The sequence below is a fragment of the Excalfactoria chinensis genome, chromosome 17 (genome assembly GCF_039878825.1).
Source record: "Excalfactoria chinensis isolate bCotChi1 chromosome 17, bCotChi1.hap2, whole genome shotgun sequence".
NCBI lineage: Eukaryota > Metazoa > Chordata > Aves > Galliformes > Phasianidae > Excalfactoria > Excalfactoria chinensis.
Genome location: NC_092841.1, coordinates 1,071,747 through 1,088,427, shown reverse-complemented (window position 1 = coordinate 1,088,427; position 16,681 = coordinate 1,071,747). Strand labels below are relative to the sequence as shown.

At 47.2% G+C, this 16,681-nt stretch overlaps 1 protein-coding gene across 1 annotated transcript in view; it reads right to left on the bottom strand.

Moving 5' to 3' along the window:
* Nucleotides 1-3,106: 3,106 nt before the first annotated feature.
* The window catches only part of DNAH9 (dynein axonemal heavy chain 9), a 164,745-nt gene continuing 151,170 nt past the window's right edge, over nt 3,107-16,681 (bottom strand). The window contains exons 67-69 of the mRNA XM_072351683.1: nt 16,414-16,596; nt 9,547-9,936; nt 3,107-3,872 (exon numbers count right to left, since the gene is read on the bottom strand). Coding sequence (XP_072207784.1) covers nt 3,645-3,872; nt 9,547-9,936; nt 16,414-16,596 — 801 coding nt within the window. The 3' untranslated portion in view covers nt 3,107-3,644. The remainder of the gene's footprint in view (nt 3,873-9,546; nt 9,937-16,413; nt 16,597-16,681) is intronic.

The window sequence follows — 16,681 nt, the reverse complement described above, 5'->3', positions numbered from 1 at the left end:
ACAAGGTAAATATATTTGTAGATTTGTTTGGGCAATTACAGGCATTTAAGAAACAATGCATAATAATGGATGTGAATCTAATAAGCCATTGCTAATTAAATGTATTAATGTCACTTTATAAAATGAACGCATCTGGCTGATACGTTAAAGCTGGTTTTGTTCTGTAAATAACTGAGCGGTAATACTTTGCATCACTGGGCATTGCCTGTGCCTGTTAACAGCAGCAATAAATTTGCCAATCTAGGGACCACCGACCGAGTTCTCCCTTCTTGTGTCTGTTCCACATTTTCCTTTGCATTCAAAAGTTGGCACAGTGCAAATGAAAGGACTATATTTTTTAATCTTATTTTTCCTTGTTAAAAACCGAGATGTGATTTCTTGGTCAGGACAAGCCCTAGATATGCACCAGCCCAGCAAACTTACCTTGATTTCCTCTCTGGCCCATCAGGCCAGTAGCTCCCATAGCAGCAGGATGAAGAGCTGTGCCCACCCCAGCCAGCACTGCTGAGAACGCTGCCATTTGTCGTCATTTGTTCTCTCTGCGAGTAAGCCCAAAAAGCTGATGAAAACAGCTTTGATATCAGACAGGGGTTTTAGCATTGAACTGGAACCATTTGGACTCTGAGGTCACCAGACACAACTATGGGCTAAATCCTATACCATCCAGGTGTAGCATAAGATTGTGTGCCCCCAAGTGTCACCTCACACCCCAGACTCAGGGTATGGAAAGAAACTGTCTCTGGACCTTCTCCAGTGAGGTACAAGCCTGCAGGATGCTGTGCTCAAGCCAAACCAAAATCCTATTGCTCAGACTCCAAGGTGCTGCAAACCACAGGTCCTCCAATGTGGGGGGAGCTCGCGAATAGGAAAAGCTCACCTTTGACTAATGCATAACTCCTAATGAATAGCCTGGCCAGCTGTAGTTAATTGCCTGTTTTAGGCAGATATGGCTGGAAAACTTCATGCCTGTCAGACTTTTTTCTCTCCCCCTGAAGCACCAAATTACTCACTCTCCTCTTGTAGCATTTTGCAGCCAACTCTTTTCTGTGATGATTTTCAAAGGATGAAGAATGAGCACCCTGGTGACATTTCTAGTATCTATAAATATCTCCCCACTACCCTGCCTGCCCAACTGGTGAATTATGCAGGGAGATATATATAATAAAACAATCGGATCCATTTTGTTGTCAACATCCCATTCTTCAGCCGGTAAGAGAGCAGCCCAGGCTGTTCCTCCGCAAAGAACAAGCAGTGCCTGGAGAACCAGAGAGCTTATCCTTCCCTGTAGGTACATGGGCATCTCAAAAGGCAATGCTGAGCAGAGAGGGGCTCTGCTATGCTGGAAGAAGGAAGAGGGTTTTTTAAAAGAGAGGAAACAAGGAGTTTAGAACAGAATGGCAGGAAACCCCACATACACGGAGAAGCTTGTGATGAAAGGAGCAGTTAAGAAATATCAAAGGATTAACCCAGAAATGCCACCTGGAACACGATGCACATACTGTACATTCCGCTCTTGCTCGTATGTATAAACTCAGCAGTGTTATGTTTATGCAACTAAAGCCCCTGCACAGTCAAGTATATGGAGAATGTAATGCACTCAGCTTGCAAAGCTGGGGGAGGTGACCAGTTTTCATCTATGCATCTAATTGGCAGGTTTTAACTTAAATTGGAAGGAATTAATTTAATAGCATAGCTTTTCCCAGCTAACAGACCTCTTCTAGCCAAAGGTTGGGACTTGGAGCAGTCTGCAGACCTGGCTGTCTCACAGGTTAGGAGTACCTCTTAAATAAGAAGCCTCAGTCAGCTCTCTCCCCCACCTTACAGATGTCTCTTGCTAGGTCCCAACTTGCTGTCTAGCAATTAAACTCAGCTCTTGCTAGAAAGGGTCTTCCTCTTACCTTGCTCCTGAAGGTCACCATCCTCCAGGACTGCAAAGAGAAAGATTTTGCATTTCTGCATTCCTGCAGGAAGACGTCTGCCATGTTGCTCAGCACAAGTCACTGTGGGACTCCTGCAAAGCCTGCAGACCTTGCCCTGCACTGCTCTGGAATGACACTGGACGTTCCCATCAGTGTAAGCTGAGGTCACCTAAAAGCCTCACCTAATATAAGTTTGATATTGGTTTGATATGAGGCTGTGAAAAACTCACCACTGCCCTCAGAAGTGCTGCAGGCTCCATGCATCCATCCCTTGTTTGCATCCATAACCAAAAGAAGGCCTTCAAGAAAGACAAGATACAAGTGCTGGTATCAAGCACTGCTGGTGGTCTCCTGCTCACGGAGAGGAATGGGTTCAGCCCAGGCATTGGAGGAGCTTATTACAGGATTCCTGGAATGCTGTTCAGGGTGGGCTTGGCGCCATGTAGCAGCTCAAAGTGGACTCAGGAAGATACAGCAATTATCCCCAGATGCCCTCTGTGTACACTCTCTCAGCCATCTTCTTCTCAAGATCTGCTTTACCACTCCCGGTGCTGCACAAGCACTGCTTCTGCATTCCAGGCCAAAAGGACATCACCCCATGGCTCAGTGGCCTGTCATGTGCTGATAAAGCCCAGCTTGCCTTATTTAAGAAGTGCGGGAGCTATATAGCTAGGCCTGAACCACTCACTCAGCTTCCTCACAGCCAGAGGGAAATGGGAACAGGAGAGTCAGGTCTGACCCCTCTTTGCCAACATATACACGGTGAGGTGGGAGGGCCAAATCCCTAATGGACTATCAGTATCAGGGCAACTCAAGAGGTCTTCAGATCTCTCCATGCTGAGGACTCCCACGCTATGAACCCCATAGCTACCTGCAAACAGGATCCCGGAGGTCCCAATGCCACCACGTAGGAACAAAGCTGGTCAGTGATCGCCTCACTCCCCACTTGGTGCCAACACATGAGCCTGCTCAGGGCCAGCTCTGGAGGGCCTCAAGATGTCATGGAGCTCAATGACCCTGGGGATGGGTCTGGTCACAGCCAGGAGGGTCGGTCTGCAATAAGACTGCAACCTGGTAGTCTGTTTGGGAGGGGAAGTTTGAGGGATTAAATGCACGATGCTGGCTTCCAGGCAATACCAGGCCAGGTGCAATGATTTTCATTAATGAATTTCTATCGTTACCAAGAATCCTTAAATAAACTCCAGGCTGTATTTCTACTGTTCGATACATTCATCACGTTAAATGTTAATATTATTTTCAACAGTTACAAAACTTACAGGACTATTAGCAAGAAACATCCACCACACCTGCTGGGTTTGGTTACACATAAAGCAAAGAGATGCTCACATACAGAAAAGAACAAAGTCCAAAGAATTTCACACATCACTGAACACCTGCGGATATTGGAGAAGCCCCTGGATTTTAAAACTACTTGAATCACAACAGAGAAATAGACTTGGAATTCAGATTTGAGCTTAACACTCTCTGGGTACAGCAGATACGGGTGCGGGTTTGGGCCTTCAAGTGCAGGAACTGTAGGACACTGATGGACAGCAGACAAGAATGTGGGCCAGATACCACTGCTCTCTCTCAGCTCCCATACAGGCACTACACATACAAGTGCCCTGGTAGGTGCAGCTGGGGAATGGTCTCAGGACACTGTTTCCAAAATAGTCTGAGAAAGACACTGTTAGGGATGTTAACTGAGGCTCTCTGCTGGTGAGCCTAGATCTGTAGCAGCAGTGCCACACCAGCAAGCACCCACTTGCATGGGGTATCTCGAGTTTTAAGGTTAAAAGTCCACACATAAGTTGGTCCTCTTTGGCGTGTTTTGTATACCGGACATGGGTACATATTACGGGTATCTTGCTTGTCAGCAGGAATGGCTTTGATGAAAATGACAGGCATGGCCGGGGTCAGTTCCTTGAGCCTGGCATCCGTGATTATCCCGGTCTGCAAAGGAAAGAAGAGCTCTTAGATTGCCAAAATCTTCATCTGCTGCAGCCCCATACTCATGATCAATGGTAATGGTTATATAAGCTGATCTTAATGGAGATTTCTCCTGAGATCAGGGGGTGGCTGCACTATCTGAGGCAATGAGGGCCTGGATTGAGCACCTACCCTGTTGTACTAGTAATCACCCTCAAGTCTGCTTATTCCAAGGGACTGGTACAAGCTGATACCTGCTCCCCCAGGTGTCCAAATCCACAAAATACCTCAGCCGAATCTGTGAGAGTTCCTATCTATGTCTTTGTCCAGCCCAGACACTGTCTGCATCCAGCACCATCATTCTCATGCAGCTCTTAGTCAAGATTTTGTCAGACCAGAATCACCTCATGGGGAATGAGGCTGCCTAGAGGGGCTACAGGAGAGCTGGGGTAGGCAGGGAGTGTAGTGATTGCACAGGGGGTAGTGGTTTCAAACTAAAACATATTTATGGGATATTTAGGTTGGACATGAGGAGAAAGCTCTATACCCACATTGTGGTAAGGCCCTGGCACTGCTGCCCTGAGACCTGTGGGTGCCCCATCCCTGGAGGTTCCCAAGGCTATGAGTGGGCCCTTGGCAACCTGAGCTGGTGGGGGTAATCAGCCCACCACAGGATGGAACTGGATGGACTTTAAGATCCCTTCCAACCCAACCATTCTGTGGTTCTGTGATTCTGTAAGTGTTGCTTATGCTTGAACCAGCTGCAGACACCTGAGCAGGGCTCTGGCTGGACTCACTGCACCACCAAGCTTTGAGTGTGATCTGGGATATGTCTCTGTACTGTGTACTGAGCAGAGGAAATGATTTATGGTGCCCCAGAGGTACCGCAGGCTTGTTTTCCCTCTTGCAGGTGCTCACATCTCCACAGGGGATTCAGATGCACGGTTCCTGAGGGAATGTGATCTTAAACAAGCCCACATTATCCTCTCCAAAGCAATGCTCTTGCTCAGCAGGCTGCCCAAGCCAGGAGAAAGATGGTTTGCTGCGAGGGCATGAAATGAGCTGGTTCCGCTAACTCAGGTATCTCTGGCAACTTATGTTTCTCTTTCTGGCAATAAAATGCACTCCACATCAGTCAACTTCCAGGAAAGTCTGCAAAATTGCTTAACGGAGGCTAGAGAGAGCAAATGAAAACAAATACAGGAAAGCAAAATAAAACTGAGTGCTAAAACTGCCTCTCTCTGCAGCTGAGCTTCACATATCATTATTATATCAAATGCTCTCGGATCAGAGTTGTGGGGAGAGATTCAACCTCTCCAACAGTTTGCTTAGTTCTGCAAATGAGGGAAGCAAAATAATCCCCCCTTGCAATACACCTCAGTTTAATTGTACTAAAACCATCTGTTCTCCTAAGCTAATGACAAACCCAGCTCTGATTTAGGATTTTGTGATTTCCAATGTGCTGAACAAACATTAAATAATTCTTACGGTAGCTCGTGAAGGAGCTATTTATCAAGCATTACTACGTGCTCTTAAAATCCACATCTTTCATTTCTGAGGTTGGATTTTGATCAGAACTTTTATTTTACTGATGATAAATCAAATTTCCATGATTTATTCTACCCATTTCTAGGTTAACAAGATCTGATATCTCTACGGAACTTATCGCCATGTTATGGCTGGGCTGATTTGCATTTGCATTTTTTATCGCTCTCATGATCAGAAATTAATTCCATTCTGAAAGCAGTTTTCTCTACCTGCTGCCAGAGCACACCCAGTAAAAAGCCCCTGTTCTGTGCTCAGGGAGCTCCGGGTCTCAGATCCTAAAGAAATCTCCACTTGTTTGTCCTGGCCTCTCAACAGGCAATTTGAAGACTAGACATAATACAGTGCCACAAAGCAGTGGGTCAAAGGACATGGGAAGAGCTGCCCCAAGCCAGGGATGATGACAGATGGACCCAGAACACACACAGTGAACCAGGGGCCAACATCCCTTCACACTCAACAAGACTTTAAGATGTTCTCAGCACAGGTGCATCTGCACAACTGCTTACTTAAGGCCTTTAAGCCACCAGACCTTTCTGCATGGCTTGGCTGCCTATCAGAGTTGGCTCTGTCTGCAGGGAAGGGGTCTTATATTGATGGATATGACAGCAGTGTAACCAGAATGTCACTCTAAGGTGGTCCAGAGACTGGTTTGTGACTTCCATAGAGATGGAGAATGAGAAGAACTGTCCATAGTGCATGCAAAGGAGAAGATGTGATGGCCGAATATTGCAGCACTGGGCTGTATCAGGGCTGGGCTGCACACTGATGTTGTTTTCATCTATACCAGCTTCTGGGAAGCATCTCAGATAAAAAACGAGTGGTGTGCAACTGATCCCAAAGATATTGAGCTCCTTCAGCCACCAAATGAATGCATGGTGTCCCTTCTAAGCCTCTCTGCTGGTTGAAAACTGGTACTTTGCACAGGATTGGCCTTAGAAAGTCCAGGGAACTTGAGAGTGCACTTGACCCCACTGTCAATGTCATCAATGAAGATATGGAATAGCATTGGTCCCAGCACTGACCCCTGAGGGACACCACTCGTCACTGATCTCTATCCAGATATGGAGCCATTGACCACCACTCTCTGGACTCAATCCTGCAGCCAATCCCATTGAACACTACCCATCAAATCCACATCTTTCCAATTTGCGGAGAAGGACATCATGGAGTACCACTGTCAAAGGCCTTACTGAAATCCAGATTGATGGCATCAGTGGCTCTTCCTTTGTCCATTGATGCACCAACACCATCACAAAAGGGCCATCATGTTGGTCAAGCAGGAACTCTCTCCTCACTCAGTGCAGCCTAGGCAAGCCCAAGGGTTGGACACCCATGGCCTAGGCAGTGTGGTATGACAGAGGCACAGCACACTCAGGGCACACACCCAGCATCAAACCCTCCACTCTGGGGAGCAACACTGCCAGGAATCCCAGGGCTTGAGACAAATTGTCTCAGTGTCACCCACCCAACTATCTCTCACTGAGCTCTACCGACTTTAATGGTGCTACAGCAACAGATCATGCGGACCCAAAATAACCTGCATGGTTTCATTTCATTTAATAGCTGCCTGCTGTTTAGCAATGAATGTTTTATAAATTTAAGACACCCAAGGGCAAACATAAATGTTTAAATAGAAAAAATGTGAATAGGAGAACATGGAGGGAATTTTCCCCCTTTCTGGAGTCAAAACCTAAGTGTGAAATATTAGTTTAAAAGTGAAGGTGTTTCCCAGCAGAGCTCCTCTAACCACAACCTGCCATTCTTACCAGAGGATTAATTTGGAAGGAGCGTGCAACCCAAAGTAACTATGCAGCAGCTTTAATAATCCTGCATCCATTAATGTATACTGGAGCTCACTGGGTTACAGGTAAAATAAATAGTTCCACTGGGTGGAAATGATATTTCAGTGTTTGGCGCAACATGTGAGAATATTCTTTTCTTCACTGAAATAAATTGAAGTGTGATACCCAGAGATTATGAATGGTCCTATAAATGTAATTGCTCAGTATCTTTCAATCTCAAGGAAAACATAACCAGAAAAACACATTCAGAAAAGTCTGGATGGACTCTGAAGAAAAACTGCACTGCTGGAAGCAGTCGCCCATACAAGATATTGGAGGGGAAAGAGAAGAGAAGCCACGTGATCCCCAAAAGACTTCTGGCTTTGCAACACTGAAACTTCCCATTCTTCACTTTCATTATCACCTGGCAGAAGCCATCATATTCTAGTAATGGTGGTAATGATGGTAAGAGAAAACAGAAGTCATTGGAATTTGTTCTTAATGGAGCATTTGACATGCAATACTGGGATGTCTTTTAAAACTTCTGCTATTCTGTTGTGTTTGGCTGATTTGATCAGCTTAAAATGTTATTTCTTGATGGTAACTGAAATCCAGTGTTCCCTACAGCAGGGGGCTGCAAGAGTTTTCATATGGCAGCCACAGCCGGCAGGAAGCTGTAGGATCAGGAAGCTTGGGCAATGGACCAGGCTGGTCTTCACACTGCTCACTGACTTCTGTTGTCAGCAGAGCCAAAAACAACAAGGGAGAAGACCTGACCCTATTACTCATCTTTATGGTAAGTTTCTGATGGAGTCTTTGGCAATGCTTTTCACTGCTTTCTAGACCCAAATGTAGATGTTGGGTCCCAGAGGGAAATCATCCCTTGCTTTGCCCTTCCCAGGGATTTGTGATAAAATGCACTGGATGCCATCAGTCAGTGAGTTCTACTTGTTGCCTAATTTCCTATCCTTTGTGGAAAACTATTGCAGAGAGAAAGCTGAAAAATAAATGGAGAGTATTATATTTGAATTACAGGGCCAGGATGGGGTGTAGCATACAGCAGGCATGGTCCCTCTAGTCAGCATCCTACTACTAAGCCCCTCAGTAGATAACAGAGGATCTTCAAGGTTAAGGCTCTGAAGAGCTGCCTCTGAAAGCAAATCCTGTTCCTGCAAGAGGGCAAACTTGACACAGATAAGTAAGTTCTGGGTGACCCACTTTGATCAGCTCTCACTCTCTCACACATCACTGGCAGCAGGAACAGTGAGCTGGCTGCCCAGAGGATGAGCTGCATGAATCACTGTCATTTAATTCTCATGTGCAGCACAAATTGGGATTTGTGGTACTAACAGGCTGGGCAATGCAGAGGACCAGCCCAGTGGGGATCTGTCAGCCTAATGGCTCTCCTAATGGCAAACTGAACTCCTAACAGCTGACAACTGTCAGAAGGGATGACAGGGACAGCTGTGCTCCACTGGGATGCTGTAGCACCAGGAGTGCTCTAAGAAGAGTACTGTCAGCTACGTGGGCAGGATGAAGCAGGTAAGCATACCTCCCTGCATGTGCCCTCTCCAGGCTCTCACTCTGGTTGCCCTGGGACTGGCTTTGTCACAGCTGAAGGGCATTGGGCCGCATCCAGAAAAGAGAAGGAAAACAAGGGGTACCCCTGCTGTCTGCTCATCCAGCATCTGTGTGCCCACACCACACTCTGAGCCTGCCTGGATCGTGCAGGTTAGAGTTCCATGACAGCTTTACCTGACACCCTCAGGGGGTGGCTGAAGGATGCAACTCAATTTTGGTCACAAGCCCTATTTATGCAGGTGACATCCTGGACCACTCAGCATCAGATGGACAGCAGTCTGGAGTTGGCACATACAACCCATTTAGCCATACAACCCATTTAGCCATACAACCCATTTAGCCATACAACCCATTTAGCTATACAACCCATAAGGTTATGAAGATGTGGGAAATCAGGGTCCTCTCTCCCCAGTAAGCAGGGGTCAGAGCAGTGACACTAGAAGTGTCATGTAACTTTTGAAGGCAGCAATGAAATCACAACCATGCTAAGGTGCAGGGACAACTTGGTCTTGAAAGAACCCCAGGTCTTCTGCCTTTAGTAACACCACGAGATGGCCAGCTTGAACTGCCTTCATCACCATAAAATGATAATTCACCTGACCATACTAGATCTGCATCCTAGGCTGCAGAGGAGGGACCCACTTCTTTCCCAGTCCTACAGAAGTAGCACAGACATCTACTTTAGACAAATGTCTGCCAGGGATGGGAAGTTTCTTGGAGTACAATACCAAATAATGAGGGTGTAATGCCCAAGCCATCCACTAATATAACAGCCCTGGTGAGCTCACCTGTGCATCCCAGCGTGCACCTTCCATGAACAAACCATGGATGTAAGCCCCTTCCCGAGGAGGACTGGCAAAATCTTCCCGGTTCTTCTTTGTCACATCACACTGCAAGGTCATCTTGTCCAAAGGCCACTCATTCTTTCTGGCTGTGGACTGCATGATGGCTGTCAGGAACGACTGAGGATTGAAAAACCCAGCAAGCCACACTGCAGAAGGCAATGAAAAGTCTCCTGTCCACGTCTCCAGCTCCTTGATGCGAGTGAGGAGGTCAGCAAACCACATTCCCAGGCTGGCCGTGGAAGGATAAGCCTTCTTCACCCATGACTCTGGCACCATGTCCAAGAACAGGGCGTTGAGCAAGTTCTCCATCTCACTTGTCATCGTCAGTTCTCCCTGAGTAAGAGAGGGCACAGTCAGCAGCAGCAACATTTAACCTGAACATAACCTGCTTGGCAGCAGAGGCTGAGCAAATATGGAAGAGCATGGCACCCTACACTGTCCCTAGTGTCACATACTGCAAATTTCTTCATGAGTTTTAGGTGTTCACAAATACCATCTACTGCAGCTTCATGTTCCCCTCTTGTAAAAATACTACTTGGAGAAAAAGCTGGGTAAGGGTGACAGTGAGCAGAGCTGTCCTTCAGCTGCCCCACTGTTGGTTCTGCTTTCCCTCATTGACTGAAGATCTTTACAGGACACACTGACAGAGACGTAGAGCTGTTCCCACCAATGTTACCAGGGCAGCTCTCTGGTAATCTACTCCAAAAATAGTCCAAGTATTTGCTATACCAAGTCCTATCCCCCTCCTCCTTTATTACTTTGCAGTGCAAGTCTTTCTTTTTGAATTCACATCTTGCCTTCAAATGTAATCACAGCTTCTTTCACAGCAGGGAAACACACAACAAATTAAGATATGATTCAGCCAAGTGGGAGACAGAGAGTCTTGACTTTTCCTCTACCCAGCAGATGACTATTTTTAAAGCTTTTAGAAATACGTATCAGGTTGGCCTGGAACATTTGCACAGTCAAAAAAGGGGCTTTGCATAATAGCATCCCTCTTGAACTTCTGTTACTCTGCAGTAGGGCCCCAGTGTCTGATCGTTGATCATTAAGAAAACCCCTGCTGAGTCCAGCTGAAATCACCTTCAGTCCATTGAAGAGCTGCCTGGACAGCAGTGATGCAGCTGATAGAGGCTGAGAAGAGCAGCAGCAGTCAGTGGACAAACAGATGGGGCTCACCAACTGCTGAGAACAGCCTGCAGCTTCTGGGCCCTAGGGGTGGCATGCCATGGGGAACAGCCCCCAGGAGAACCTGGGGGAGAGTCAAGGTTGAGTACAGGCTGGCAGATGGACTCTATGACTGCAGCACTGTTTGCATGCTAATGTTGGTGGAGGACCTGTGCCACCAAGAAAAGAGCTGTAGGTGGTCAGCAGACTGTTTAGCATCCGAGATGGTGAGAAAGACCAACTGGATCTTCTCTGAGAGACTCCAAATACAATGGGAGCCTCAGTGCCTGATTCTGTTGGAGGAAGCGCAGAGTCTATGCCTATCAGGTGGGAAATTGAGACTGTTACAACCAATGGTGGAAGCTTGTGACTTCCAGCAGCAAGAGGAAGGCTCCTGCTCCCCCTACAGCTGCAAAATAGTTTCAGTGCATAGCTAGGAGATGATGGGCTGGCAGCTCTGCCCACCGAAGCGCCCATGATGGCAGCACAGGGCAGAGCAGCAAGGGACAGCAATAGTTGATCCTCTGATGCTGAGGAGAGAGGTCCCCTTCTGCCAACCTGTCTTGTAGCCTGGGAATCTTTGCAGCATGCTGGGAGTTTGGATTCAGAACATGCCTAGAAATACCTGATAGTAGGAAGTGAAGAAGATGCAACCAGACACTTTTCAGTGACCAGCGATGGGACAGGAGGGTGTGGGGACAAATGAAATACAGGAAATCCTGCTGAAATACAAACTCCACTTTTACTGTGAGGGTGGTCCATCGCTGACACAGGTTGCTCGGAGAGGCAGCAGAGTCTCCATCCTTGGAGATATTGAAAACCCACCTGGGCACGGTCCTGGGCAACCTGCTCCCACTGAGCCCACTTGGAGCAGGGGAGGATTGGATCTGCAAATGCAGGCAGAGCTTGTGATGCCCTTCACAATTTAAACCTTTGCATGCTCCATGCTGAGATAGAGGGCACAACGCACCACAGCAGTCTGGAGACATAGTTAACGCCGCGTCCATTATAAAGGCTTACTTTTGTCCCCTTAACATTTTGCTAACATTTATCTGACTTACAATTTCTCTTTCCCTCGGGCTGAGTGTTTTTGGAAAGATTAACTGAAATCAGTTGTGCCATTGCTGAGAACGAGGGCGAGGGAACTGGGTCAGTCTGTTCACATTAACAAATTCCAACTGCTCTTTCACAGGACTTCAGTGCCTCCAGCCACGAGGGCAGCAGAGGTGCCCTTTGCTGGGGCCACGAAAATCTATGAGGCTTTAGCAAAAGTTGAAATCCTTTTAGAGCAGCCTCTTGACACGTGTTTAGCAAAGCTTGTCAGCGTCCAGCAGTTACAAAAAGCTTTGCAATTTCTACACCAACCACACTGTTTCCCTGCAGAGCTCTGATATGCCGGCTGTACCTACAGGCTCCAGCAGGATGAGATCACAGCCAGGGGCCCAGGCAGATGATTTAAGAGCAAGGTTTCCCTGTGGATTTGTGGTGGGCAGAGATCTCAAGACTATTTGTTTTAAGCTAGAAGCAGCAAATGAGGTCAAATGAATGGTTTGGTGCAAGCAGGACAATTTGCAGTTAGTCCTAAACCAAGAGGAAGAGCTGCATCTGCCTTTCCTTTCTGCACATCCAGCCAGGGAGCAGCCCACGTTCCCATTCTCTGTTCCTGTTCAGTGGTTTTACACTTGTGGGGAACCTCCAAACTGCAAAATGCCTGGTAAGAGGTCTTTAAAGCCCCGAGTAATTCTGAACAACATGGGTCAAACACAAGCAAAAGATGTTTGCTGCATAGGTGTTCACTACGTGGTGGTAAAGAGACATAAAGGTAGCGTGTGCCCCAGGCATTTCCTTGGAGAAACCCAAGTGTTTTTCACTTCAGAACACAATCTAAGAAAATTTAGTGACCTGAAATTAAAACTCACACAACAAAGAAGTGTGGCCATGTCCAACAGAGGGCCCCTCACCCAAAGCTATGGCCAGCCATCCCCATTCTGTCGCTCACTAACTTCTGCTGGCACATCAGCTCTGAAGTCCCATTTCAGTTCCTTCTCCATCCCTGTCCTATGGGCCTCCCATCTCAGGAGAACTCAGACCCCATCAGGACCATGTTTCCTGTCTCATAGGCAGCTCTGGTTAATGCCATAGTGAGACCAGGCCCCAAATTGGTGGCCAACGGGTCACATCAGGACACAAACCCACAGGACCACCCGGCTGGAACAGGCAGAAGCATCCTTCACTTGTGGAGAGGTTTTGCAGCAGGTAGAAATGTTGCAAAACACACACAAGCACTCAGACTGATTTAAAAACACAACCCTCATAATCATACATCCTAATTTTACTTCCAGGAAACAAATGAATTAGCAAATGTAATTCTGGGGAAAGCTTGAGAAAAGCAATTTTTAAAGCCTGTGCACTCGAGCATACTTGTTGGAACCTCCTGCGAGGGTTCAAAGCATCCAGGGCTGCTCTCTCATACAGTCGCCCAAACACAATTACGCATACATTTGCATTTCAGATGCTGAATACTAAAGTGCATCCGGACTGATTCAAGTTACAGGCTTTTTTTTTTCCCCAAGCACTGCGAGTAATTTTCATTAAAGACACCCTTGAAGGAAATCCCAACCAGCCTGCAGACGTCCCCTCAAGATGAGCAGACTATTGGCACAAATTGTTTACTCAGTTTAAGGTTATTTTCGCTCCGTGCAGCCAAATGCCAGCAAGGCCTTACGGAATTTGGTCTCACTTTATCCTTGTACAATATTTATTACCTTCATTTTGGAGGCTTATCCTTCACTGAAGCTGCAAAACAGAAAACCTGCTCACAGAAATGGCACTGGACAGAACATCAGCACATGGGGGTTACAGCCCAGACTCACTGAAACCACCAAGAACAAAGGGCTTGGAAACACAGCGTGCCAGCTATTTTTGATGGCCACCAGTCTACTGCAATTTCTCTTTCTCTTCATGGGATGTCTACTATTCTGGGGCCAAACAATCGCTTTCCCTTATACAGACACAATGAATGATTCAAAAATTCAAATTAGCTGTGACATTTCCAAATCTTGCTCTTTCAGCAGACGGTCAGCTGAAAACAATAGGACTGCAAAAGATACTAAGCTAAAAACAACAGCATCGCTTCCTCTGTGTTCCATTGATTCTATTCTGAGATCTGCGGCTCCTGTCGTGTAAACTCTCCTCCTCTGAGCGCTGTCAGTCAGGACCACAGTGCAGGAGATTAATGTGCATCCTGTAGAAGCTGCTCGAAGAAGGAACAATTTAAGCAGGATTCCCCTTCCAAACTGAGTGTGGAAGTCAGGCTGGGATAGCACCTGAGCCTTGGCTGTTACATGACACCCACAGCACAGGAAGGGCCTTTGGATGATGCTGGGAGCAGCATGGGCCATATATAATGTCCAGCTCAGCAGCCTCTGTGTACAGACACAGAAGGATCACCTAGCAATGGCATCTCAAACCCTTCAGCATCCTCAGCACTCTTGAGACTGAGAAATGCTAACACAACAGATCTGTACATCCCCTCTGTACTTTGGGTCTCAGAACTCCACCATCAGTACTGATGTTGCTGGGACCAACACTGTAGCACTCAGCACTTTGCAACAGATGCAGTCCCACTTTCCTGCCATGATTCACCGTAGAGCTTTGGGGAGAAACTGCCCCTGTCTATCATTGAGGGGGAACTGGGCTTGTTTAGCTTGGAGAAGAGAAGGCTCTGGGGGAAACCTCATTGTGGCCTTCCAATATTTGAAGGGAGAGTATAAACAGGAGGGGGAATGGCTGTTTGGGAGGGTGGGCAGTGGTAGGACAAGGGGGAATGGTTTTAAACTGAGACAGGGGAGGTTTAGGTTGGATCTTAGAAGGAGGTTTTTCACTCAGAGGGTGGTGATGCACTGAACAGGTTGCCCAAGGAGGCTGTGGATGCCCCATCCCTGCAGGCATTCAAGGCCAGGCTGGATGTGGCTTTGGACAGCCTGGTCTGCTGGCTGGTGACCCTGCACACAGCAGGGGGTTGGAACAAGATGACCCTTGTGGTCCTTTTCAACCCAGGCCATTCTACAATTCTATGATTCTTGCCTGATTTCCGTGGTATACATTGCCTGTGGTTTACTTAGGCCCCTGCTTCCCCTTAGTTCCCCTACCAATATTAAACAGCTCACCCTTATCCACACTAAATCTAATCACTACACATTGTCCAAGTCACGTTTAGGACATGTTTGGTGCTGGAGACATGAAACATTAAATCACTTCTTTCCACCTGTCTCAGGAAACAGGATTTTCAATTCCACTGCCTCATGCTAGAAAATAAAGGAAATCTATTTATAATAATTGACCACATAAATTTCAACCTATTTTAAAATGGACTGCACATACCAGGCCACCGCCAAACATAGATAATATGTCTGTCTCTTGCACCAAGCCAGCAAACATCAGTGGTGAATGCAATGCAGCAGTGCTGCACCAGCACTGACACAGCATGACCAGGATTTAGCTCAGTCTTATCCTTGAGGCAAAGCCACCTGAAATCTCCAATCCAGCCCTAGCACCTCCATGTGCACACTGCAGATACGTTGTTTGGAGATCTCTCTTCAAAGGTGCCCTGAAAAGGTAGCTCTGAAGCCACCAGCTCTGTGCCATGACTTCCAGCCACCATTCTCTTTCTAAGGGAACTGAACATGTTACCGCTGCAAACAATTTTTTGGGGTGACAAAGGGAAGGAGAAAAGCTGCTCCAGACTGCTGGAGTCCTTGTGCACTGGTGCTGCAGCCCGCTCTATGCCAGGTGCCCGCTCTATGCCAGGTTATATTCTAATGGGAAGGCAGAAGCCTTTGATATCTTGTGCCAACATGTGCCTGGGAGAGAGTCCAGCAGATGACTTCTCCTAGCACTGCATGCAGCCTCAAAGCACAGCCCTCTTGTGCATCCCATTGAGCCCAGAAGCTTGCATATTACCTGGCACGTCCTGTCAGCCCCAGAACTCTTCACCATGCCCTGTAAGCAAATGCCAAAACCACCCCCTAGAGAGACACTGAGATGACCTTCCTGGATCAGAGTCCAGCTTCTACCAGGGTGGAGAAGTAACCGTGCACAGAGCAATCATGGACAGCATCTCCACAGGGTCAGCCATTCCCTGCCCCTCTCCCATTTGCAATTGACTTGTACCCAGCAAGGGGAGTTTTATCCCTTGCAAAGCTCCTGGCTTTTTAAGCCTTTCTGTCTCACAGTTGTGGACAGTCATGTGTCCTCCCGCATGACCAATCTCTCCTTTGATTTCAGCTTTTGCTGAAAGGCGTTTGCCTTTAATGAGACCTTGTTACAGGTTCTCCCCATTAACTGGACATTTTGTGAAAAGGTGTGAATTCTTTGGCTAGGTTTTAAATAGGCTGTTTCTCAATTTCTGTGAGAACCATTGTTGCTGTGCTACAATACCAGGTAGGCAGAAGTGCCTGAAGCCATTGTTAGTATGTGTATCTTTAACCCCAGCCAATGCTTGTGCTCGTGGCTTGGGGACAATGTGCCACTTGAAATCCATCTGCGAATCCTTCTCCATGGAGTCAAGTGGGCTTTGCAGCTGGCAGTGCTGAATACAGAGTGTGAGCCCTTCTATCCCATGAGCTTCCGTTCCATTCCTACCTTCAGCCCCAGGTCCAGTTCCTTGAGAGAGCTCTTTATTTCACTGGTGAGGATGTTCATGCGTTCACATTCCTGGAAAGCAACCACGACGTACGGTGTCCTCTCCTCCACCTTTGCCATCAGTTCTGCAATGTTAAACTCATCCGTCAGTTTCTCTAGCATCTCATCCAGAAGAGCTTTCACCTGCGTGCCAAAGGGAGCAGAGAGGGTTGTTAGTGAATGACCTGTGGGGTTTCTCCAACTGACAGCTGTCGGAACACGGGATGAA